Consider the following 26,873-nt stretch of genomic DNA (forward strand, 5'->3'; position numbering starts at 1 on the left):
GTTTTCTACAGATAATTATCAGACTCAAGTTACAAATGCTGGTAAACTCAAATACATTTGGTTTAAACATTTTCCACAAAAGAAGTGCACTGGGCCTTTACTAGTCCTGCATTAACGGACCGATATAGACGTCTTCAGCTTGGGCAAAGAAAACGCTGCACCCCCACCGCCACCCTACTTCCTGCGGCTATGATTCCTGTGTGTACATTGGATTTCAATCCACCTCAATAGTGAGATAAAAAGCTTATCAATATTGTCAGCTTGGTTTAATGGATCCTCATTAAGCTCAATAAGTAGGGCAGTGCATCTGCATCCAAAGACCAAATGATAGACTGTAGCTCATCCAGGTTGATTGGTTGAAAAGTTAAGTAAGCCATTAGCCTAGATCCCATTGGAGTAGCACAGGAGGAAATTACCATGAAAGTATCTTTTCACTCCAATAAACAGGAGTAGCCTCACCGTAGCAACAGGTCGAGGTTACTGAGTTCAACATCCAATTCATTCTGTGTTGCTAGACAACAGTCTGTACTTGAACGTATCTGGTTATGGTATTTATCGTGAACAAAAAAAGTCTTGGTCCATGTTTCATGAGCTGAAATAAAAGATCCCAGAAATTTTCCAAATGCACAAAAAGCTTATTTCCCTGATTTTGTGCCAAATGTGTTTACATCCCTGTTAGTGAGCATTTCTCCTTTGCCAACATAATCCATCCACCTGACAGGTGTGGCATATCAAGAAGCTGATTAAAAAGCATTCATTACACAGGTGCACCTTGTGCCGGGTACAAGACCTCTACAATGTGCAGTTTTGTCACACAACACAATGCCACAGATGTTTTCAGGGTGCATGCAATTGGCATGCTGACTGCAGGAATGTCCACCAGAGCTGTTGTCAGAGAATTTTATGTAAAATTCTCTACCATAAGCCGCCTCCAATGTTATTTTAGAGAATTTGGCAGTACGTCCAACTGGCCTCAGAAACGCAGACCACATGTAACCCTGCCAGCACAGGACCTCAACGTCCAGCTTCTTCACCTGCAGGATCGTATGATACCAGTCATCTGGACAGCTGATTAAACACAGGCGTATTTCTGTCTGTAATAAAGCCCTTTTGAGGGAAAAAACTCATTCTGATTGGCTGGGCCTAGCTCCCAGGTGGGTGGTCCTATAGCCAGTCATGTGAAATCCATATATTAGGGCCTAATGAATGTACAGTTGAAGTCAGAAGTTTACATACACCTTAGCCAAATACATTTAAACTCAGTTTTTCACAATTCCTGACATTTAATCCTAGTAAGAATCCCCTGTCTTAGGTCAGTTAGGATCACCACTGTATTTTAAGAATGTAAAATGTCAGAATAATAGTAGAGAGAAGATTTATTTCAGCTTTTATTTCTTTCATCACATTCCCAGTGGGTCAGAAGTTTACATACACTCAATTAGTATTTGGTAGCATTGCCTTTAAAATGTTTAACTTGGGTCAAACGTTTTACTGTGGATATAGATACTTTTGTACCTGTTTCCTCCATCATCTTCACAAGGTCCTTTGCTGTTGTTCTGGGATTGATTTGCACTTTTCTCACCAAAGTACGTTCATCTCTAGGAGACAGAACACGTCTCCTTCCTGAGCGGTATGACAGCTGCGTGGTCCCATGGTGTTTATACTTGCATACTATTGTTTGTACAGATGAACGTGGTACCTTCAGGCATTCGGAAATTGCTCCCAAGGATGAACCAGACTTCTGGAGGTCTACAATTTTTTTTCTGAGGTCTCGGCTGATTTCTTTTGATTTTCCTATGATGTCAAGCAAAGAGGTACTGAGTTTGAAGGTAGGCCTTGAAATACATCCACAGATACACCTCCAATTGACTCAAATGATGTCAATTAGCCTATCAGAAGCTTCTGAAGCCATGACATCATTTTCTGGAATTTTCCAAGCTGTTTTTAAAGGCACAATCAACTTAGTGTATGTTAATTTCTGACCCACTGGAATTGTGATACAGTGAATTATAAGTTAAATAATCCGTCTGTAAACAATTGTTGGAAAACTGACTTGTGTTATGCACAAAGTAGATGTCCTAACCGACTTGCCAAAACTATAGTTTGTTAACAAGAAATTTGTGGAGTGGTTGAAAAAGAGTTTTAATGACTCCAACCTAAGTGTATGTAAACTTCCGACTTCAACTGTATGTTTCAATTGACTGGTTTCCTTTATTGAACTGTAACTCAGTAAAATCTTCGAAATTGTTGCATGTTGTGTTCATATTTTTCCTTCATTGAATTACATTCCAGGGCAGCAGGATATGGAACACTAGCTCCGTAAGGCAGGCGGGGTGCCGGGTGCTGGGAGACGTGGTGTGAGAGACGCGCTGGACTGTGGATGAACCTGATGTGTCTGAGTGTCTCAATGCCCAGAGAGGATGAGATGTTCTCTCAGACCCCTGGGACATCGGTCTGTTCTCACTCCACATCTCCGTATTGCCATGGAGATCACAATTAATAGCCCTGTGATCCTGCACAAGTCCTCCAAAAAGCCCAAATTAGGGTATCTCCAAGCTCCATACTTTGGGCTGAGAGCCTAGGGTTACATATAGAAAAATGGGAAAAATACTCAGTTGACAAGCACAGTATGCCAGAAATGAACAATTAAGAGATAGTGGGATGATCTCAAGAGCAGGGAGGAGTGTCAGTTTACATCGAGATGGGACACAAAACACTTGTGAGAGCTCAACTCAGAGGCTGTTACAGTGTGAGAAACCCCATAGCAATGATTTACGGGGTTCGCTCAGTTCACACATCCTTTATCATGGTTATTCTACTGGTGTGACCCGAGGGCATGAAGCAGATTCATAATGGTGTCCATTTCCAGAAAGATCATGAACAATGGTGATTCCATAATGTGCCATATACACTGAGTGTACAAAACATTAAGAACCCCTTTGTAATATCGAGTTGAAGACACCCCCCTCCCTCAGTGTAGATCATATACTGTATGTTTGGGTGGTGCATGGAATGGTGGGGTGTACTGTATGATAAAGACAGCAGACAGATGAACCTCCAGGACCGGGGCTGACAGGGACATGCTCTCCTCTCCTCTGGGGCCTGTCTGAATCCACATCCCAGTCCTGTCCTGCAGCCCAGCACGTAGGTTATCCCTGGCATCCAGCAAAACATTCCTCACAGTTATTAGGGTTATTGTTTGTGTGTGTGTGTGTGTGTGTGTGTGTGTGTGTGTGTGTGTGCCTACATCCCTATTAATCTGTGTCAAAACATGTCTTACTTAGTAAAACCCATAGCTCAATCTTGGCTAGAAATACTCCCACAGAGGAACAAACTCCCACAGAGGAACAAAGTCTTTACACTTTCCAGGGGCAAACTATTTGGCCTGAAACATATTATTCTCCTTGAGGCTTTCAAACAGGTGTTCTTTCAGCAGAGAATTTGTTTAAGTAACACTGCACTTAGCAGGTATTTGGGCCCTATGCTTCAAATATGAGTAATCACTTACTTTGCGTTTAGGTAGCGTGCTATTTGGCATGTGTGCCAATTTCATCTCAAACAAGAGAGAGAATGTTGAAAGGGGCTTCAATACAGTTTAACTCCAACTGCTGCTCCACGGGGCTACTTTATCTGGAAACGACATCTCTCGTCACATTCCTCTGATAGAAATATGTCGGGATAGTTTAGTCACACTTAAAGAGGACAGCTACAGCCATGGGAAGAGGAATCCACAGAATGTGACAACCAGAGAATATGTTGTATATCTTAGGCCTAATAACCCACATCAAAAAATAAAAAAATACTATAGTATAAATTCTATAGTATTCACTGTAGTGTTTTTGCAGACTGTTCTGTAGTATTCACTGTAGAAAGTCTATGAAAACAGTACAGTGAATACTAATATTTACTGTAGTATTTACAGTTAAATACCACAGTTTACAGCAAAATAAAACTCTAGTATATACTGTAGGGTTAAGGGAAAGGGGATACCTAGTCAGTAACTGAATGCATTCAACCGAAATGTGTCTTCCGAATTTAACCCAGCCTCTCAATCAGAAAGGTGTGGGGGGGCTGCCTTAAAGGAAAACTCCACCCAAAAACTATCTTTTGGTATTTGTTTCATAAGTCCATTGTTGATGTAGTCGCAAAATGTTTTGTATGTTAGCAATCAAGCTTTCAAGATATGTAACTTTCAAAATACAGAAATCTGGCTTATATGATGCAAAATGCATCACACTGGCCAGATTTCTATATGTTGGCAAATTTCTATATTTTGGTCCATTTCTTAGCATCGAAGATAACATTTTGTACCAATACCCATGTGAGCCTCCCAGGTCCATATCCCTGTGAGCCTCCCAGGCCCATGTTGCCCAGGGTTAATTAAGAACATAATAATATTACATTGTATTGCATTACACACTTAAACTTATTCCATTAATCCCTTCGCCAAAAGTTGTGTTGTTAGTAATATTCATTTATTTAGACAGCTGGCTGTGGAACCCACTTTGAGAACCCCTGCTGTAAGGAACACAATATATGGCCTAAATATGGTCTACAGTGCCTTCGGAAAGTATTCAGACCCCTTGACTTTTTACACATTTTGTTACGTTACAGCCTTGTTCTAAAATGTATTAAATCGTTTTTATCCCTCATCAATCCACACACAATACCCCCATAGTGACAAAGCAAAAACCGTTTAGACATTTTTGCAAATGTATAAAAAATAAAATATCATGTTTACATAAGTATTCAGACCCTTTACTCAGTACTTTGTTGAAGCACCTTTGGCAGCGATAACAGCATCGAGTCTTTTTGGGTATGATGCTTCAAGCTTGGCACACCTGTATTTGGGGAGCTTTTTTCATTCTTCTCTGCAGATCCTCTCAAGCTCTGTCAGGTTGGATTGGGAGCTTCACTGCACAGCTATTTTCAGGTCTCTCCAGAGATGTTCGATCAGGTTCAAGTCCAGGCTCTGACTGGGCCACACAAGAACATTCAGAGACCTATCCCTAAGCCACTCCTGCATTGTCTTGGTTGTGTGCTTAGAGTGGTTGTCTAGCTGGAAGGTGAACCTTCACCCCAGTCTGAGGTCCTGAGCACTCTAGAGCAGGTTTTCATCAAGGATCTCTCTGTACTTTGATCTGTTCATCTTTCCCTCGATCTTGAACAGTCTCCCAGTCCCTGCCGCTGAAAAACATCCCCACAGCATGATGATGCCACCACCATGCTTCACCATAGGGATGGTGCCAGGTTTCCTCCAGAGGTGATGCTTGGCGTTCAGGCCAAAGAGTTCAATCTAGGTTTCATCAGTCCAGAGAATCTTTTTCTCATGGTCTGGAGAGTCCTTAAGTGCTTTTTGGCAAACTCTGAGTGGGCTGTCATGTGCCTTTTACTGAGGAGTGGTCTGTCTAGCCACTCTACCATAAAGGCCGTTTGGTGGAGTGCTGCAGAGATGGACGTCCTTCTGGAAGGTTCTCCCATCTCCACAGAGGAACTCTGGAGCTTAATCAGAGTGACCATCGGGTTCTTGGTCATCTCCCTGACCAAGGACCTTCTCCCCCGATTGCTCAGTTTAGCCGTGAGGCCAGCTCTAGGAAGAGTCTTGGTGGTTCCAAACTTCTTCCATTTAAGAATGATGGAGGCCACTGAGTTCTTGGGGACCTTCAATGTTGCACAACATTTTTGGTACCCTTGCACCTTTTATTATTTATTTATTTATTTATTTAACTAGGCAAGTCAGTTGAGAACAAATTCTTATTTTCAATGACGACCTAGGAACAGTGGGTTAACTGCCTTGTTCAGGGCCAGAACGACAGATTTTTACCTTGTCAGCTCGGGGATTCGTGTGTAGATTAATGAGAAACATTTTCTATTTTAGAATAAGGCTGTAACGTAACAAAATGTGGAAAAAGTCAAGGTATCTAAATACTTTCCGAATGGACTGTACACTTGGCACGTAGGTTTTCCACTAATGGGTGGCACAAATTGGGATATGGGCGAGGAGAAAGGGCAGGGTATATGCTAATTAAATACTGTGGTGTTTTTGCGGACATTACTGTAGTATTTAGTATAGTATTCTACAACAAGTACTTCACATGATTGAGAGATACTACAGTGCGTAGTATAGTATACTACAGTTTACTAAAGAATTGTATAGTCATTTGTTGTATTTTTTTCGTGTGGGTAAAGACAGGGCTCTACTGTGCGATCATTTGACTCGGCATATGTGCCTAAATATTTTGCTGTGCGACCTGGAGTTTTAATTTAGGTGCAAAAAAAATCCCCTAGATGATAACTGTTGCAATGATTACTTCACTGTACTGCAGCCCGTGTGCCATGGAGAATGCACTGAGCGCAGATACATGACCGTCATGCTTGCACCATTGCTAAAGAAAACGGCTTGTTATCTTAAATATTTGTCATTGTGCTTCTAAATATTTCAACTTAGGGGCACACGTGCTCCTTGTAAAAAACGGTCAGCGTAGAGCCCTGAAAGAGCTAGTACATTAAAGCAGCGAAAGCAACACATCAAAAGCGGCGTCAGAACAATAGAGGGAGAGAGAGAGAACCTATTAAACCTGGGTGGTAACACTGGTCTGTTGTCAGGAAGACAGACGAACAGTACCAGGCACCAGGCGGTACGGCTGGCCCTCCCCTGGACTTCAGAAATAGAAGCCCTGGGTCCTAGTCTATCTGGCCCATTGTCAGACAGAGCCACACACACAGCAGCCAAGACATCCAGGCTCCCCACTGGGACCACTGAATGGGAGTGCAGGAGTGAAAGAGAGAGAGACAACATTTACATTTTAGTAATTTAGCAGGCGCTCATATCCAGGGCGACTTACAGTAGTGAGCGCATACATTTTCATATGGGGTGAAAACCAAGGCTACAGCCCAGCTCCCTGTGCTGTGAGGTCTACTGAGTGTACCTCCCATGCTGATCATCATTACCCAATGACGACGCATGAACTGTTTCTTACTGTCAGCGGCAATTCATTGAAACTAACACTTCACCGTACGCCTCATTCAGTCCCTTCCAGTTCTGACCTCAGTTACTCATAATAATGAACAGTGTACCTCACCTCGCTCACAAGAGGCAGTCATAGAAAGTCCCAAACATCCCCTTTCACAACATCCGCCCGACAATCATCCGTTCCCCGAGGCCTTTAGAGTGAGACGTATGATTAAGGGAGACAGACGGAAAGGATGGAGGGCAGGAGAGGGAGAGAGACTTTGAAAGAAGAGGGACCTCCCGAAAGCAGGCCACTGGGCATTCCCTTCCTCTCCTGGTCCCTGTGGCCCAGGGAGCTGTAGTGACCTGCTCTGGACCCTCCCACCGGGGACCCTTCACATCTACAGCTGGTCGCGGCTGCAAACGGCTCTCTGTCCACTGCTCTGATCTGCTCTACTCCCAGAACTGGGCTGGCAACCCCCAGCGCAAACGTGCCACGTGAGGATTCCCAGAAGCCAAAGTAAAGCTAAATAAAGCAGCTAGCCCCCACGCCACATCTGGGAGGGAGAGCTGGCAGCGAGAAGAGACGGTCAGTAGTCAACACTGGTCCCAGCCCCTACCCTCCTCAGCCTTGTTTTCAGTCCTGATCATGGTGTTGGGTTTCTGCTCCGCTGCCTGTCACACTCACTTAGACTCATCACTGGGGTTCTCTCCCTCTCGCTCTCTCACACACATACATAAACATGTTCAGAGAAACACACACATGGACCCCGCCCCTAAACATAGAAACACTACAGCCCCTGAGATAAGCGCTATGGGGAAACCAATTGGCTAGAGGACAACATAACAAACAGAGGGCTTGTGAAAGTGTAGTAGGTTACATGGATAATTCTGTATTGTATTACCATTGTATTCTGAAAACAGAGATTTTCCCCAATGAAAGCTCCAGGAGGTGACTCCACACTGTGAGAGAGGTGAGGACAGACCAACGGTCCCAGAGGCGTAGCTTAGCCTAGAGGACTCCCTGCTGGTGACAAGTGAGATGATGGGAAACTAAACTCAGCAAAAAAGAAACGGCCCTTTTTCAGGAACCTGTCTTTCAAAGATAATGTGTAAAAATCCAAATAACTTCACAGATCTTCATTGTAAAGGGTTAAAACACTGTTTCCCATGCTTGTTCAATGAACCATAAACAATTACTGAACATGCACCTGTGGAATGGCAATTAAGGTCACAGTTATGAAAACTTAGGACGCTAAAGAGGTCTTTCTACTGACTGAAAAATACCAAAAGAAAGATGCTCAGGGTCCCTGCTCATCTGCGTGAACGTACCTTAGGCATGCTGCAAGGAGGCATTAGGACTGCAGATGTGGCCAGGGCAATAAATTGCAATGTCCGTACTGTGAGACGCATAAGACAGCGCTTCAGGGAGACACGACGGACAGCTGATCGTCCTCACAGTGGCAGACCACGTGTAACAACACCTGCACAGGATCGGTACATCCGAACATCACACCTGCGGGACAGGTACAAGGTGGCAACAACAACTGCCCGAGTTACACCAGGAACGCACAATCCCTCCATCAGTGCTCAGACTGTCCACAATAGGCTGAGAGAGGCTGGACTGAGGGCTTGTAGGCCTGTTGTAAGGCAGGTCCTCACCAGACATCACCGGCAACAACGTCGCCTACGGGCACAAACCCACTGTCGCTGGACCAGACAGGACTGGCAAAAAGTGCTCTTCTCTGACGAGTCGCGCTTTTGTCTCACCAGGGGTGATGGTCGGATTCGTGTTTATCGTTGAAGGAATGAGCATTACACCGAGGCCTGTACTCTGGAGCGGGATCGATTTGGAGGTGGAGGGTCCGTCATGGTCTGGGATGGTGTGTCACAGCATCATCGGTCTGAGCTTGTTGTCATTGTGTCATTGCAAGCAATCTCAACGCTGTGCGTTACAGGGAAGACATCCTCCTCCCTCATGTGGTACTCTTCCTGCAGGCTCATCCTGACATGACCCTCCAGCATGACAATTCCACCAGCCATACTGCTCGTTCTGTGTGTGATTTCCTGCAAGACTGGAATGTCAGTGTTCTGCCATGGCCAGCGAAGAGCCCGAATTTCAATCCCATTGAGCACGTCTGGGACCCGTTGGATCCGAGGGTAAGGGCTGGGGCCATTCCCCCCAGAAATGTCTGGGAACTTGCAGGTGCCTTGGTGGAAGAGTGGGGTAACATCTTACAGCAAGAACGGGCAAATCTGGTGCAGTCCATGAGGAGGAGATGCACTGCAGTACTTAATGCAGCTGGTGGCCACACCAGATAATGACTGTTACTTATGATTTTGACCCCCCCTTTGTTCAGGGACACATTATTCAATTTCTGTTAGTCACATGTCTGTGGAACTTGTTCAGTTTATGTCTCAGTTGTTGAATCTTGCTATGTTCATAGAAATATTTACACGTGAAGTTTACTGAAAATAAACGCAGTTGACAGTGAGAGGACATTTCTTTTTTTGCTGAGTTTATATTGTCAGCAATGATAAACCAGCATTTTTGGAAGCTCAAACTTGTACTGCCTAGTAACTGTTGAATTGGAAATAGACTTCAGAGGGCCATATTGATGCCCAGGTGATCTCAATGAAAATGAGTCTTAAAGGGATATGTTAATTTGCAATCCTCCGGCTGATCCTGGATAATCCACTGTACCCCAGCTCAAACAAAGACTCTAGTGATCATACACCGGCATTGCTGTCCTTACATTTTGGTGAGATTATCCGACTAGTTTATTCCCTGTAAGAATCGTTTAGGGTCTTCTTCTTCTTCGGTGAGGGTCCTGATCCACATAATCCTGCTGTTAGGAAGATTAGTGACCAAGTAGACATGAGTTGCACGGTGCCATTCTGAGAAACCAGTGAGACATGGCAGTGCACCCTTACTCAGCTCATTACTGCCTTTCTCAAACCAATTAAGCCACTCATCCCAGCTCTGATAGAGCCCTCCAGCTGTAGGAGACAGCCCAGTGCTGTGTTCATTTAAATCAAATACAATTTTGCAGCTGTTATTGCGGGGATAGCGAAATGCTTAAGTTCCTAGCTCCAGCAGTTTTTTTTATTTAAAAATAAATTATTTCACCTTTATTTAACCAGGTAGGCTAGTTGAGAACAAGTTCTCATTTACAACTGCGACCTGGCCAAGATAAAGCAAAGCAGTGCGACACAAACAACAACACAGAGTTACACATGGAATAAACAAACATACAGTCAATAACACAATAGATAAAGTCTATATACAGTGTGTGCAAATGAGGTAGGACAAGGGAGGTAAGGCAATAAATAGGCCATAGTGGTGAAGTAATTACAATATAGCAATTAAACACGGGAGTGATAGATATGCAGAAGATGAATGCGCAAGTAAAGATACTGGGGTGCAAAGGAGCAAAATAAATAACAGTATGGGGATGAGGTAGTTGGATGGGCTATTTACAGATGGGCTATGTACAGGTGCAGTGATCTGTGAGCTGCTCTGACAGCTGGTGCTTAAAGCTAGTGAGGGAGATATGAGTCTCCAGCTTCAGTGATTTTTGCAATTCGTTCCAGTCATTGGCAGCAGAGAACTGGAAGGAAAGGCAGCCAAAGGAGGATTTGGTTTTGGGGGTGACCAGTGAAATATACCTGCTGGAACGCGTGCTACGGGTGGGTGTTGCTATGGTGACCAGTGAGCTGAGATAAGGCGGGGCTTTACCTAGCAAAGACTTATAGATGCCCTGGAGCCAGTGGGTTTGGCGACGAATATGAAACGAGGGCCAGCCAATGAGAGCTTACAGGTCGAAGTGGTGGGGAGTATTTGGGGCTTTGGTGACAAAACGGATGGCACTGTGATAGACTGCATCCAGTTTGCTGAAGAGAGTGTTGGAGGCGATTTTGTAAATGACATCGCCGAAGTCAAGGATCGGTAGGATAGTCAGTTTTACGAGGGTGTTTGGCAGCATGAGTGAAGGATGCTTTGTTGCGAAATAGGAAGCTGATTCTAGATTTAATTGGATTGGAGATGCTTAATGTGAGTCTGGAAGGAGAGTTTACAGTCTAACCAGACACCTAGGTATTTGTAGTGGTCCATATTCTAAGTCAGAACCGTCCAGAGTAGTGATGCTGGACGGGCGGGCAGGTGTGGGCAGTGATCGGTTGAAGAGCATGCTTTTAGTTTTACTTGCATTTAAGAGCAAGTACTTGCATTTAATAGAGCTTGAGGCCACGGAAGGAGAGTTGTATGTCATTGAAGCTCGTCTAGAGGTTAGTTAACACAGTGTCCAAAGAAGGGCCAGAAGTATACAGAATGGTGTCATCTGCGTAGAGGTGGATCAGAGAATCACCAGCAGCAAGAGCAACATCATTGATGTATACAAAATGTAGAGAGAAGAGAGTCGGCCCGAGACTCTTATTACCAGTGCAGTAATAACTAACAATGCAAAACAATACATGCAAACCCCAAAAATGTAAATAAAGGAATTAAGAAATACTGAAATAGGACGAGTGATGTCAGAGTCCGGAATATAAATATATACTGTATGTATATGATGGTGTGTATTGACATTATGGACAGTATATGAATAGAAGAGGTGTGTACAGCAGTAGATATATACGATGAGCCTTGACTAGAATACAGTTATACATATGAAGTGGGTAAAACAGAATGTAAACATTATTAAAGTGACCAGTTTTCAATGACTATGTACATAGGGCAAGGTTGAGTACTGGTTGGTAGCCAGCTTGCAGTGGTGTAAAGTACTTAAGTAAAAATACTTTAAAGTACTACTTAAGTAGTTTTGGGGGGTATACTATTACTATTTCTATTTTTGCCAACTTTTACTTCACTGCATTCCTAAAGAAAATAATGTACTTTTTACTCCATACATTTTCCCTGACACCCAAAAGTACTCGCTACATTTTTACAGGAAAATGGTCCAACTCACATACTTATCAAGAGAACATCCCTGATCATCCCTACTGCCTCTGATCTGGCAGACTCACTAAACACAAATCCTTCATTTGTAAATGATGTCTGAGTGTTGGAATATGCCCCTGGCTATCCACCAATAAAAATTAAAAATATATAAATTGGTGCAGTCTGGTTTGCTTAATATAAGGAATTAGAAATTATTTACACTTCTGATACTTCAGTACATTTTAGCAATTCCATTTACTTTTGATACTTTTACTGGGTGACTTTTACTTGAGTCATTTTCTATTAAGATATCTTTACTTTTACTCAAGTATGACAAATGAGTACTTTTTCCACCACTGCCAGCTTGTAACAGTGCGTTTGTCTGTCCCTGTGAATCTCAGATTCACCAGCACAGAGAAACATACACACACACACACACAACTCACCCGTCGTTGGAGCAGGTCATAAACTCGTCCTTAATCTTGGGGTGCCAACAGCCGCTGTTCAGCATGGCAGTGTGACCCTGAAATAAAAAGACAGACAGAAACGTAGTTAAATGGCTATATTTTTACCCAATCAGCACTGAGGAATCTGGATTTAAACAAGTAACGACCAACCATCTATTTTACAGAGAGTGGCACGTCTTGCATAGCAGCCTGATCTCACTGCTCCTAGTTAGCCCTTGGTCCTTCTCCAGAGAAAAGAGATGGACCTACAGGGAAGGAGAACCCCCCTAAACACCAGAGCCAGCCAGGCCCAGTGGAGCTCCCTCTGCCTCAAAACTGAGAGCTCATAGCACTGTGACCTCCAGCAGGGCTCTCCTCTGGTAAAAAAAAAAACACGCGCAGAAATAGCCATAACAAATAACATCTTCAAAGAGCGACTGCCCAGAGAGAACAGGGGATTTCTCCGACGTGCAGCAAAGAGAGTTCAGACATGACATATCTCAACCTGACAGAGAGGACAGGAGTTGAGCAAAATGACATCAGTGTGTGAATTGTGGAGAGACCTGCCTGCTCACTGTGAGATCCCCTTAGCCCTTTTACCATGGGACTGGACACGGCCCGGCTTCCACTGTACCATGTTCCCCTTTACCACGACTTATCAAACCGTCATTCTCGCTCATTTATAGCATTTAAACGCTATATCTCTCTCCATACTGTAAAATACAAGGACTACTTTGAATATTCACAGATGGAGAACAAAAAAGTATTTCAACCTATACTTGTAATGCTTAGGGTACAGTCCATAAACGGTGTTGTATGTTTAGCGCTTAAATGGTTTTGTAAATTACTGAATTACTTCCACGTTCTGGCAAAAGGCATCAAAACAAACAGCTCCGGTCGTTCACAGTCTTAATTGGACTGGAGGAACTACCGTTGCTATGCAGCTCTGATTCCCCTCCTCCCCAACAGAACAGGAGAGGACAGCCAACTGCCAATGCCTAATTAGAACCAGATTGACACACACACTTGACAGTAAACACCACATCAAAAAGAATAAGCCTAATTACAAACAGAAACCTGGGTGGAAAAATCAGCCTCACTGATACTAGGAAACCATGGAAAGCCTTTAGTGTGTGTGTTAGTGAGGGGGGGACCGATACAGTTACATATCAGGATATAATTGTTGATTATATATCGATCGTATCGTTATAAAAATATTGCAATATTCTTTTTGCGCTAGTTGGCTGTACCTGCACCAACACTCCAATATTTTTCGCCATCTTATTTTTGAAATAGATTTCAGTACTTCTATTTCCATGACTCATTCTCATGGGGGCCTCCTGAGTGGTGCAGTGGTCTAAGGCACTGCATCGAAGTGCTAGCTGTGTCACTACAGATCCGGGTTCGATACAGGGCTGTGTCGGAGCTGGCCCAGACCGGGAGACCCATGAGGCGACACACAATTGGCTCAGCGTCGTCCGAGTTAAAGGAGGGCTTGGCAGGCCGGAATGTCCTTGTCCCATTGCGGTCTAGTGACTCCTGTGGTCGCCAGGTGTACGGTGTTTCCTCAGACACATTGGTGCGGCTGGCTTCTGGGTTAAGCGAGCATTGTGTCAAGAAGCAGTGCGGCATGGCGGGTCGTATTTCGGAGGACGCACGGCTCTCGACCTTCGCCTCTCCCGAGTCCGTATGGGAGTTGCAGCGATGAGACAAAACTGTAACTACCAATTTGATACGAAATTGGAGTGAAACAGGGGGAAAAAAATTAATGAAAAAATTATCATGGCTCTCTCTTGTCCCTCTGCAGCAGACATGATGAGCAGTATGTTTGGAACATCGAATCGCAATACATACAGAATCGTGAAAATTGCAATGCATATCGTATCGCTAACCAAAGTATTGTGATAATTCCCAGTCCTCTCTCTCTCACACACAGTGTGTGTGTGTGTGTGTGTGTGTGAGAGAGTGAGAGCGTGAGAGAGAGCATATGGGTGGGTGCTGTGCAAGAGACAGAGCAGAAGAGAGTGAGAGAGAAAGAGAGAGACTAGTGTGTGTGTGTGTGTGGTGGTGATGTAGGGATGTGAGAGAATTGGTTTTGGACACACTAAATTAGCTGGGTCACCTTCAGCAGAGCTTCACTACCCAGAACCCTGCTGCCAGCTACAGCCCCAATGGAGCATTGGATCCACAGGAATGTAGAGAGACAGAGGGACACCCTACAGTAGTTATCCTACTGGGGAAGTCATCTCTATCACATCATTCTCACAGGCGTCTCAGCCATCATGCAGAACATGCTCTGCAAATGGACAGTCAGCAACGGCCTTTTAGACAGCAAAAACTGTTCACCCAAGACGCATTGAATGAACGCGACCTTGGTCAGTGGTCGGTCACCACGGCATGATCTAGTTGTGAATGTCATCGTGACCCTCTCCTACTCTACTCTGACTGCTCCCAGCTGGAAGTACAGTACACATCATTACCCCCATACACAAACTAACCTGCAGCTGCAGAACATACAGTGCAGGGGTCATCCCTGACACAAAGCTAAGGCCCAGGCCCGAATGCTTGTTTGAGTGGCCACCGACAGGGGGGGGAAGGCCATAGTGTACGATGGCTATATCTCTTCCCTTCTCAGTAACAGAGGAAGCACATATCAGAGAGTAGGTGGTGGATGAGTGTGTACCTTGGTGTTAGCCATGTCCACGATGTACTGGTCTCCCTTGGGACACTCCATGACCGGGAACCCGTCTCGGTCCAACACCTTGGCCTGGGCATTCCCAGACACCACCAGGATGACATCACCAGTGATGCTGTATTGCAGGGACCTGATCTGGTGGCTGAGAGGGGACACAATGGGAGAGGATGAGAAAGGCAAAGCTTTTTTACTTATCATTCCCGTGGCTACCATTGGTCATTCCTGAAAAGCGTGCGGTAAGTGTCTTTGTGGGAGTTTCTGTTGAATTGGTGAGAGACATCTGCTAGGTCTGAACGTGTACGGCATCAGAGCTACAGCGATGTCATATAACAGCTTTAAATCCCGAAGCAGTTTTAGACAAAAACCTGTTACCATAGGAACCGTGACAACACACATCACAGAGAGTTAGCGGAAACGGTCAGACGTTCGGCCCATTAGATTTGGACCAGACAGACCAACAGTGGAGATGTCTAGGTCTGGGCCTCTCTCTGTCTTGTCCCTCAGACTCAACACAATGAAAAGTGTGTTAGACTGGGACAGAAGAATGGAACACACCGCGGCTAACCTTGGCTGCACTAAACATAGTTGGGTTTCTTCTTTCCAGCAAGAAAAGGAGTGGAGAGGTTCAAATATGAGCCCAAAGATTGGGATTTAGCCTAACCAGCAACCCATTCACAATGCCAATCTATGCGCTGAACTCTTACTGTTACCTCCTACTCCATGCAAGCACGCACACCACACGTGTCACGCAACACACACACATAACCACTCTCCCAAAGTGCAGATAGCAATTCAGGTCAATATCAAACTGCATTAACACAGCAGGGGGTAGAGGGGCCAGCCAGGTTCCGTGCGGGGAGCAGAACGCTTAGGGAGTGGGACCATAGTGAAATAAAACTGGGTTAACATCTCTGTTCCTACCTCCAGGGGCTGGAGCACAGACAGCCATCACTACATTTCCTTCGGAGGAAGAGTCAACAACACTGAACCAATCAAGGTTCCTCATTAAGCGGAAATAATCCCTCGTTTTTAACTCGTGTGCCCTGCAGGTCGATGGAGAAACAGCGGGCTTCACACGGCTCTCCAAATACGGCCTAGTGTGTCAGTGACCGCAGAGACTATTGGACAGCTCTGTAATCAGGCTAAATGTGGCGTAGAGTTCTGCTAATAAGATTCAGGGAAAGCCCGCTCCAGCTCAGCCCATTGGTTCTCAAAACCCCTGAGAGAATGTATTCATTGATGGGTTCCACGAAACAAACATTAAATACGCACAGTGATACACATGTACACAAACACATACACAAGCTCTTCTCTCATCTGCATCCGAGTATACAGTATTTAGGTTAGGTCCATTTAATTAAAGGGAGAAGATCCATTCCTCTGACATGAGGTACTACAGTTAACATGAGGTGCGCTGAAGCAATACAACAACATGTTTGTGCATGTGTATGAGCATTTTGATAGCAGGGTTTCCTTAGCTGGTAATTGCCGTTTTTTGGCCAATAAAATAAATGAAAAGCCGATAAATACAATAGTAGCAGGACAAATTGTCCCGGGGTGCATATCAGACTCAATAGAATATATTGAAAGAACGGGTTCAGAATATTAGGGATAAATGAAATTAAGCCATCTAAATATATGCATATTCGTCTCTGCTTCAGCACCAATTGGTAGACTTAAAAATACTCTGATCTTGTAGATTATTTAGGGTTGGGAAAGTATTTATGAATCACAAAAAAAGGTTTAGAGCCTTTACGCACTAAATATATTGGTGAATAAAAAAATACAGTGGGTTCACTCATCCTGAAAGTTGCCATATCTCAAGTTTGATCGATGCGATATTGGAACAGTGTTTCCGCTGCAGTCATTTAACTGTGGCGCTGCGCCACGGCACAATCATTGCTTCCATGGCAAAAAAATATGGAACGTGAAAAAATATCTGTCGTGGCGCACTTTGAACATGCTAGAACAGTCGGCTAGTTGTTGTGTGTTCTATGCGAGATAAATATTCCTCTCGAGGGGCATTTAAGTTACGAGTGCCATAGGGAGGGAAACCTGCATTCTGACAAGCAGTCAATGCACAACAATTCCTCTAATTGTGGGGAAAATAGCAGTTTAAATGGCCTTTGTTAAAAAGGCAATCCCAGCTTTCCATACCTACTTTATTTGTCAACTCCTAAATATGCGCAAACTGCAGTGTCATGGTTAAGCACCATACACCTCTGCAAATCCCTGTGAGTGCATAGGGGAGAGTAGGGCTAACTGTAACGGGTCAAAGGTAGAGTAACTTGGACTTAAAACGCCACCCTATGAAGTGGTTTCTTGGAGAAGTACAGACAGGGAACATGCTACCCCGGGTGGCGGTTTACCCCAAGTTACCTAAACATATAGGCTTACATTAAATTCACTGTGTTTATGCAAGGTTTTTGGGACATAAAATTCATCAATAGGATGCTAACTAGTTAAAAGATTACATTTGGGATCCAACTAATGATTAGCCCAACAGGATGAAAGCAGATAGGCTGAAGCATGGGGTTGCCTATGCTGCATCAGTTGGGCTACAGATGGTAATGCTTATTGCTAATAGCATACCTGATAATACGGGCCATAATATGGAAAATTGCCACATTCAACTCTTCAACCCATGGTAATGTTGGAAGAGTAGTGTACACAGAATTATAATAGGGAGAATAGCGTAGAATAGTAGGCAACATCCTTGTCTATTGCCTGCACTAACGACGGAACTGTGTGATGACACGGCCAATTAATTATTGCACCATGCGTCGGGTTCAAACTGTTACGACTTGGTCTGCTCTCCGCTACATAACGATTTAATCACCCTACATGTTTTTTTACTAATGATCCTCAGCAACAACCACACGGCCATGACGCCGTTTACAGAGGAAGCAAATGAAGGTAAACGAAACATGTCATTAAATGGAATGATGTAGGCTATACCAAATGAAAAGAACTAACAGTAAAATGGCAGTTGAATATGTGTGGTTATTAGGACTATTGACAGTTGATACTGATAGAGGCTAATACTTAACATGATACAAATAGGAAACAGAGAAAGTCTGGTTAGCCTATAATTAAGAGTGCCCATCAGTGCAAGTTAAAATGCTGTACAATTTCAATTTAAAACTTTACTTTAAGTCGATATGCTTCAGGTTGCTGCCATATGAGTGGTTTCACATTTGTCTCCAGCGATTATAAGATAAAATAGATTTAAAAGTGGAATGTATATTTACAATTCCCTTATCCAAACAGATTACTCATTTATCAATAGCTCTTATCAAGTTATACACCGAGTGTACAAAACATTAGCCCGAGACTGCCCCGCGCAGCTCCCCCGGGACTGCCCCGCGCAGCTCCCCCGGGACTGCCCCGCGCAGCTCCCCCGGGACTGCCCAGCGCAGCTCCCCCGGGACTGCCCCGCGCAGCTCCCCCGGGACTGCCCCGCGCAGCTCCCCCGGGACTGCCCCGCGCAGCTCCCCCGAGACTGCCCCGCGCAGCTCCCCCGAGACTGCCCCGCGCAGCTCCCCCGAGACTGCCCCGCGCAGCTCCCCCGAGACTGCCCCGCGCAGCTCCCCCGAGACTGCCCCGCGCAGCTCCCCCGAGACTGTCCCGCAGAATAAATATCAGCACACAGGGAAACGCACGAGATTGAACTGGTCGATCTCAAAGGGAGTCCTGGTCGATCTGCAAACTGTTCTGTAAAAAAAAATATATATATAAATATATATATATATATATATATAAAGCCAATTATTCTTTTTTTCGTCTTGGGCTGTTGGCCGTAAGTGAACCCGATTCAGCTGCCCTGCTCGCCGGGAAGGCAACTGTTGCCATTTAGAACCATTTCATGTGTCTGAAGGTACAAAAGCTACAGCAAAGTTGATTCTGTGAGAGTTCAAAACATTTAAAACCATGACTAGAGAAGACTGTCAACAAATACAGCAAAGAGCTGCTGTTTATGTTGAAGTTCTTACTCAGCACTGTCAACACTGTGTCACTGCAGCAGTAATGAACGAGTAGGAAAGTGTTTCTATAGGCTTGCATTGTTGTTAATATTAGAGGCTTGGGTCTTTTTTAATATCAAGGAATATTTCACTTACTCTGTTCATAGGAGTAACAACATGGATTTGTGAATGAGGCAGAAATAATGGGGTGAGACTCGAGTTGCCATCAGTTGGAAGACGATGTCCCTTATTGGTCAGTGTCAGTGGAGGAAAGGGAGAGCAGAGGGATGTTGAAAGGCAGACCCTGAGTCTGCTGCTCTCTCCCTCTGCTGAGACTGACCATAAGATGCAGGCACCATCAGCCCGGTAAAATAAAAAATAAATGCTAATTATTTAAATGCATGCTCACTCAGGTGTGCCTCACAGGTAACACAACAATGGATCTATTACCGGTGTGATCATATAGCCTACCTTATATTTTGAGCTAAAAATGGCCCGAACAACAATGCATTGGCAGGGCAATTCAAGCAAAGTCAATATGCGGTGATAATGTATTGGGCCTATAGCTTACTGCACAAACCTCATTGCTATGGTACAGTTGGTTAATTGGTTAATGTTGCATAGGCTTGAATAAGCTAAGTAGCCAATAGGCAGAGGGTAGCATAATTTATCTGATTCTCTGTACTAATGGTATTGTAATAATAATGCATTTTATTTGCATCAAACAACAACATTTTCAGTCACCTCCTTGTCTGAAGGACAAGTAGATAAACAGGTTAATGTCAAGCCCTGCATGTTTTGTTCAAATGTCTCATGGAATGAACAAAACACATTGGTTACTACTGTAGGCTGAATGATAGAACAGCTGTTTCCATGTTAAAATGTTATGGGATGCATTTTCTCCATTGTTTTTGATGGTAGGCCACTCTAGTAGGCCTACATTATGATCAAGTAGCCACAGTAGCCTACTTGGCCACTGTTAAAACTGTAACTTCAAGCGGGTACAGCCTCAGGGTTCACAGTAAACGTGTGCTGTAAGTTGGGCTCAGCAGACCTGAAATTTGCCCAGTTACCCCAAACATTGAGAGAACATTGCTGACCAGGTGAAAGCTATGATCCCTTATTGATGTCACCTGTTAAATCCACTTCAATCAGTGTAGATGAAGGGGAGGAGACAGGTTAAAGAAGGATTTTTAAGCCTCAAGACAATTGAGACATGGATTATGTATGAGTGCCATTCAGAGGGTGAATGGGCAAGACAAAATATTCAAGTGCCTTTGAACAGGGTATGGTAGTTTGTGCCAGGTGCACTGGTTTCAGTGTGTCAAGTACTGCAACGCTGCTGGGTTTATCCACACTCAGCAGTTTCCCCTGTGTATCAAGAATGGTCCACCACCCAAAGGACATCTAGCCAACTTGACACAACTGTGGGAAGCATTGGAGTCAACATGGACCAGCATCCCTGTGGAATGCTTAATACCATGTAGAGTCCATGCCCCGATGAATTGAGGCTGTTCTGAGGGCAAAAGGGGGTGAAACTTAGTGTAAATTAAAGTGCATGGAGAATGTTTTTTTTTTTTATATCTACAAACATTCAGTCCATGTTTTTTCCACTTGGAACCGGTAGGTTCACTAGACTTTACTCATGGTTTCCTCACGTGTAAAGGTGGTGGAATTAAGTCAAGGTCAGAATATGGCATATCTCTAGACACACCACCACACCTTCATTTATTCCATCTCCACCCCAAACAAATAGCTGGTGAATAGCATGCTATTATCATGCTTAAATTCAAGGTCAGAACAGAGAGAAAAGTGCATAGAAAGGGAATTACGTTGCATTTACATTTACTTAACTCGCCTACAAGGGGATACGTTTTAATATTGTAGTGGACAAATATGAGAAGAACGTACTGTGCAACTCACTATTCAGGTAGGATGCTATTTTTTTAACTTATTTTTTCATATGAATAATTTAAACAATATATCATTACTATAATATATCATTGTTATTATTGTAGGCCTATTTATTGATCTAAACCAGCTCCTTAATAATGCTGAATGTGTTTTGTTTCATTCTGTTGAGACATTTTGGTTGGCTAAATGAAGTTTAATCTGTCTTTATAATTGTGTGCCCCATATTTAGTTTAAGGTTATAAGTAGGCTGGTTGTAAAATTAATATTATTAGCCTATTGCTATCATTTGTTGATTACGGTAGGCACTAGCCTTTCTTAGTAATTGCTGCAATTGCGACCAGAGTTACTCCTATTATCTACCAATATAATGCTTATCTTAATAAAGAAAAATATTAGGATAAAAAAATGCATGAATTAGCCTCCTTCTGTACACCTATATCTGTAGAGCAGACGCAGTAGCATTTCTGGCAAGGATAAAGAAATGCATGTCGGTGTCGTAGCATGCCGCCACCATCTCTCTCTCTCTGGGGCTAGGCCTACGTTTCTCTTTCTTCATATATATTAATATCATACATTGGACTCCTAAGCCTATAGGTGTATGCATGCAATGCCCTGATGCATTTATCACTCAAATCTCCGACAGCTGAACCGTGATGTGGACATCTAGTGTTTAAGGAAAGTAAAAACCAATAAAACAACTGGCTGTAAAGTTTTGTATACGCTACACATCACAAACAAGGAAGTGTTTTTGTCATTTGTTATAAGCTTTTTTTTTTAAGGTAAAAATTGCTCATTTGGCCAATATCCCTCGTTTATTGATGGCTCTGGCTACATGGGTGGACAGCCTAATGGGTTACGCTCCCAATGCACTCTGTTTGATAGGCATGTGTATGTTCTAGTCTATGTGGAGGACACACCATTCGCAGGGCTGTATTGTTCTGAAGGAATTCAGAGCTGCATCCATCCCAGCAAAGTCCCAGAAGCGCACGTCAAAGTCGTATCCCCCGGTGACCAGACGGGCTCCAGAGGGGTCCAATGCCAAGGCCGACACCTGAGGAGGGAGGGAGCAAACAAACAGAGGTTACTTTCACCTGCCGGGGACCTTATACACCTAACTAACACCTAGTTGCTACTAGGTTAACAGCACACCACCTAACCAGCCAGCTTAGTGCACAATGGTCACAATCTTGGCTGAGGGTCCCAGTAGTTTGTCTGGATGTGCATTGCCTAGCCTTTTAACGCTAGAACCGCCATAGGCCAACGGCCACTGACATTTGATTTAGTAAATTAAAGAAATCAATCCCCAAAAAAGCTTTGTCCTGCTGCTTCCCTGACTTATTCTAAATGGTTGTATTTTACACAGCTCAATTGTCAGAATGTTGAAACCACAGAGAAGTATTTAGTGCCTTTTACTCAGTTTTTTTCACACCTACTCCTAACGTAACCTGCAAGACAATGTGCTGTAGGATGTTGGTACCCAGCCAGGCGCTAATGCATCTCTCTCTCCTCACTGAATGAATGACAAATGAATGAATGGGCGATAATTGTGCACGTTGCTTCACAATTGAATTTAAATTAGGACCAACTGAATGTTAAGGAGGGTGAAGAAGTTGATTTAATTGTGAAAAAAATGTGTAATGATGAGTTTGTGTTATGCCTATTTATCAGCTTTGGAGCTTATGTTAATAATTTGACCGCGCTCCTTGTGAATTGATACCGTTCTCTTACATTTTACTTTGTAAAAAGAAGCTGTTACGGGACTGTTTTATTTACTGTAACTCTATTACTAATCAAATGTATTGTAAGGGAAATGAAAACATGCTGTGTGTTGGAGTTGTTCTTAAGAATAATACGAAACATATCCTTTACTCTATCCAACTTCATGAGTGGGAAACAAACGATGCCAGTCAGCCTGCACAACCGGCCATCGAAACTACACACTATACCCAAACTAATTGCACACATAAGAGTTAGCCAATAGACAGGATTACATTTTTCAATAATCTGATGAGTGACAATATTAGGCCTTTCAGTTGTCAAATTGAACATGAAGAGATGGGCGCATCTTGTAATTTACAAATGCAGGGAAAGGATCATCACTTTATCGAATCCTCCTTCAGAGTCACATGCAGGTAAAACACTTTGATTTCTATACAGTATCTGAAAGAAGATATTCTGTCATTTCTATTACACTTACCTTTGTCAAATAACTCTCATAATTCAAGAGGTGCAGCTCTATTTCCAAGAATATCAGTGCTGTCCATGTACTCATCACATGACCACACGTACAGCAGCATTGCTCTGGCTACGATGCAAAAACTAGTAACATAATGAATTTAAAATTCAAATATGCTATTTATTTATGCAATTCATCCTTTACAATTGTTCATGCACTGACACTTTTGTTTAGGAATAGAGCAAATCATTTAACCTGGCCGATTACTAGTAATACTAATTATACTAGATTCATTATACTATTCATTAATTAATTATACTATTTCATTATACTATACTAATTAATTACATTTACATCGTCATTTAGCAGACGCTCTTATCCAGAGTGACTGACAAATTGGTGCATTCACCTTATGATATCCAGTGGAACAACCACTTTAGTATAGTGCATCTATATCATCATGTTGTGAGGGGGTTAGAAGGATTATTTTATCCTATCCCAGACCCTCCTGCAGCAAAGCACCCCCACAACATGATGCTGCCACCCCTGTGCTTCACGGTTGGGATGGTGGTCTTTGGCTTGCAAGTCCCCCCCTTTTTCCTCCAAACATAACAATGTTCATTATGGCCAAACAGTTCTATTTTTGTTTCATCAGACCAGAGTACATTTCTTCAAAATGTATGACCTTTGTCCCCATGTGCAGTTGCAAACCGTAGTCTAGCTTTTTTATGGTGGTTTTGGAGCAGTGGATTCTTCCTTGCTGAGCGGCCTTTCAGGTTATGTCGATACAGGACTCGTTTTACTGTGGATATAGATACTTTTGTACCGGTTTCCTCCAGCATCTTCACAATGTCCTTTGCTGTTGTTCTGGGATTGATTTGCACTTTTCACACCAAAGTATGTTTATCTCAAGGAGACAGAACGTGTCTTCTTCCTGAGCGGTATGACGGCTGCGTGGTCCCATGGTGTTTATACTTGCGTACTATTGTTTGTACAGATGAATGTGGTACCTTCAGGCGTTTGGAAATTGCTCCCAAGGATGAAGACTTGCGGAGGTCTAAAAAACAATTCTGAGGTCTTGGCTGATTTCTTTTGATTTTCCCATGACGTCAAGCAAAGATGCACTGAGTTTGAAGGTAGGCCTTGAAATACATCAACAGGTATATCTCCAATTGACTCAAATGATGTAAATTAGCCTATCAGAAGCTTCTAAAGTCATGACATCATTTTCTGTAATTTTCCAAGCTGTTTAAAGGCATCTTAGTGTATGTAAACTTCTGACCCACTGGAATTGTGATACAGTGAATTATAAGTGAAATAATCTGTCTGTAAACAATTGTTGGAAAAATGACTTGTGTTATGCACACAGTAGATGTCCTAACCGACTTGCCAAAACTATAGTTTGTTAACAAGAAATTTGTGAGTGGTTGAAAACTTCAGACTTCAACTGTATGTATGTATGTATGTATGTATGTATGTATGCATGTACGTACACACACACACACACACACACACACACACACACACACACAGGTCAAAAGTTTAAGAACACCTACTCATTCAAGGGTTTTTCTTTATTCTTTACTATTTTCTACATTGTAGAATAATAGTGAAGACATGAAAACTATGAACACATATGGAATCATGTAGTAACCAAAATATATTTTAGATTCTTCAAAGTAGCCACCCTTTGCCTTGATGACAGCTCTGTACACTCTTGGCATTCTCTCAGCCAGCTTCATGAGGAATGCTTTTACAACAGTCTTGAAGGAGTTCCCACATATGCTGAGCACTTGTTGGCTCCTTTCCTTCACTCTGCGGTCCAACTGATCCCAAACCATCCTAATTGGATTGAGGTCGGGTGCTTGTGGAGGCCAGGTCATCTGATGCAGCACTCCATCCCTCTCCTCGGTCAAATAGCCCTTACACAGCCTGGAGGTGTGTTTGGGTCATTGTCCTGTTGAAAAACAAATGACAATCCCACTAAGCTCAAACCAGATGGGATGGCGTATCGCTGCAGAATGCTGTGGTAGCCATGCTGGTTAAGTGTGCCATGAATTCCAAATAAATCTCTGACAGTGTCACCAGCAAAGCACCCCCACACCATCACACCTCTTTCTCCATGCTTCACGGTGGGAACCACACATGCGGAGATCATCCGTTCCCCTATGATAGAAGGTTGGAACCAAAATCTCAAATTTGGACTCATAAGACCAAAGGACAGATTTCCACCGGTCTAATGTCCATTGCTCGCATTTCTTGGCCCAAGCAAGTCTCTTCTTATTATTGGTGTCCTTTAGTAGTGGTTTCTTTGGAGCAATTCGACCATGAAGGCCTGATTCACACAGTCTCCTCTGAACAGTTCATGTTGAGATGTGTCTGTTAATTGAACTCTGTGAAGCATTTATTTGGGCTGCAATCTGTGGTGCAGTTAACTCTAACTTATCCTTCAGGTCTTAAAGTAATGATGGACTGTCGTTTCTCTTTGCTTATTTGAGTTGTTCTTGCCATAATATGGACTTGGTATTTTACTAAATAGGGCTATCTTCTGTATACCCCCCAATACCTTGTCAGAAGACAACTGATTGGCTCAAATGCATTAAGGAAAGAAATTCCACAAATTAACAAGGCACACCTGTTAATTGAAACACATTCCAGATGACTACCTCATGAAGCTGGTTGAGAGAATGCCAAGAGCGTGTAAAGCTGTCATTAAGGCTAAGGGTGGCTACTATATAATATACATCTTCATTTGTTTAACACTTTTTTGGTAACTACATGATTCCATATGTGTTATTTCATAGTTTTGATGTCTTCACTATTATTCTACAATGTAGAAAATAGTAAAGAATAAAGAAAACCCTTGAATGAGTAGGTGTGTCCAAACATTTGACTAGTACTGTACATACAACAAAATATATGGGAAATTGGAAATGATGCAGACAATTACAATGGTGGAAGCGACAATCTATCTGCAATATTGAAGCTGATCTACCCCGTAAACAAATAATATGTTTATAATAGTTTATGCACTATTTATCAAGCGTTGGTGCTTATGTTTGCTTCACCTTGCACCTATGCATCTGATGCATATGCTAAAGTGTACGCCCGGCAACGTTCTCTAGCGGGTACTGATAGACTGAAAGGCCAGGCAGTTCTATTGTTAATGAGTCCTAGGAGGGAAATATGCAAATGAATGGGCGCTATATTTAAACGGGCTCATGAGTGCAATGAGTAACAATGAGCAGTTTGGAATCCACTTTGGAAAGGTTATATAACACCACAGTTAAGAAATATAGAGGGGGGTTATAGAGAGGAAAGTTGGAAAATGCTTACCGTTTTGGTGCCATGCTGCAGAGTAATCTCATGAGTATCTGGAATCTTCTTCACTGGATTCTGAGAGAGAGAGAGGGACAGGAAGTTGCCTGTCATACATGTGTGGATGAAGGTGGAGTGGGCTGCTTGGCACTCTGTCATACACAATATTTCAGCTTTAATGGGCTGTGTGATAGGCTGGTTTTCTCCCACAGCAGGGTCCACTAGCTACACCTACACCCAATGGGAGGGCTGCGTTTGGCCTGAGGGCCGTGTTATTACCAGAGGCCAACATGTCACAGGCCACCATCCATCACATAGCCCCACGGCGGCCTGAAATCACACCTGCTCTGAGAACGCTGGGTGTCTGGCCTATATCACCCATAACATACACACAGCAAAGAGACTTTTACTACTCAGAGAGAGAGAGAGAGAGAGAGGGGGAGATGAGGGACAACACTTTTTTAAGGAGAA

The 26,873-nt window shown here is 43.3% G+C and overlaps 1 protein-coding gene across 1 annotated transcript in view; it reads right to left on the reverse strand.

Annotated features, from left to right (window-relative positions):
• The window catches only part of wdr70 (WD repeat domain 70), an 83,346-nt gene that overhangs the window by 53,971 nt on the left and 2,502 nt on the right, over positions 1–26,873 (reverse strand). The window contains exons 6-9 of the mRNA XM_029709018.1: positions 26,421–26,480; positions 21,826–21,959; positions 15,021–15,174; positions 12,338–12,414 (exon numbers count right to left, since the gene is read on the reverse strand). Coding sequence (XP_029564878.1) covers positions 12,338–12,414; positions 15,021–15,174; positions 21,826–21,959; positions 26,421–26,480 — 425 coding nt within the window. The remainder of the gene's footprint in view (positions 1–12,337; positions 12,415–15,020; positions 15,175–21,825; positions 21,960–26,420; positions 26,481–26,873) is intronic.

The sequence above is a fragment of the Salmo trutta genome, chromosome 23, assembly GCF_901001165.1.
Source record: "Salmo trutta chromosome 23, fSalTru1.1, whole genome shotgun sequence".
In the NCBI taxonomy this organism is placed as follows: Eukaryota; Metazoa; Chordata; class Actinopteri; order Salmoniformes; family Salmonidae; genus Salmo; species Salmo trutta.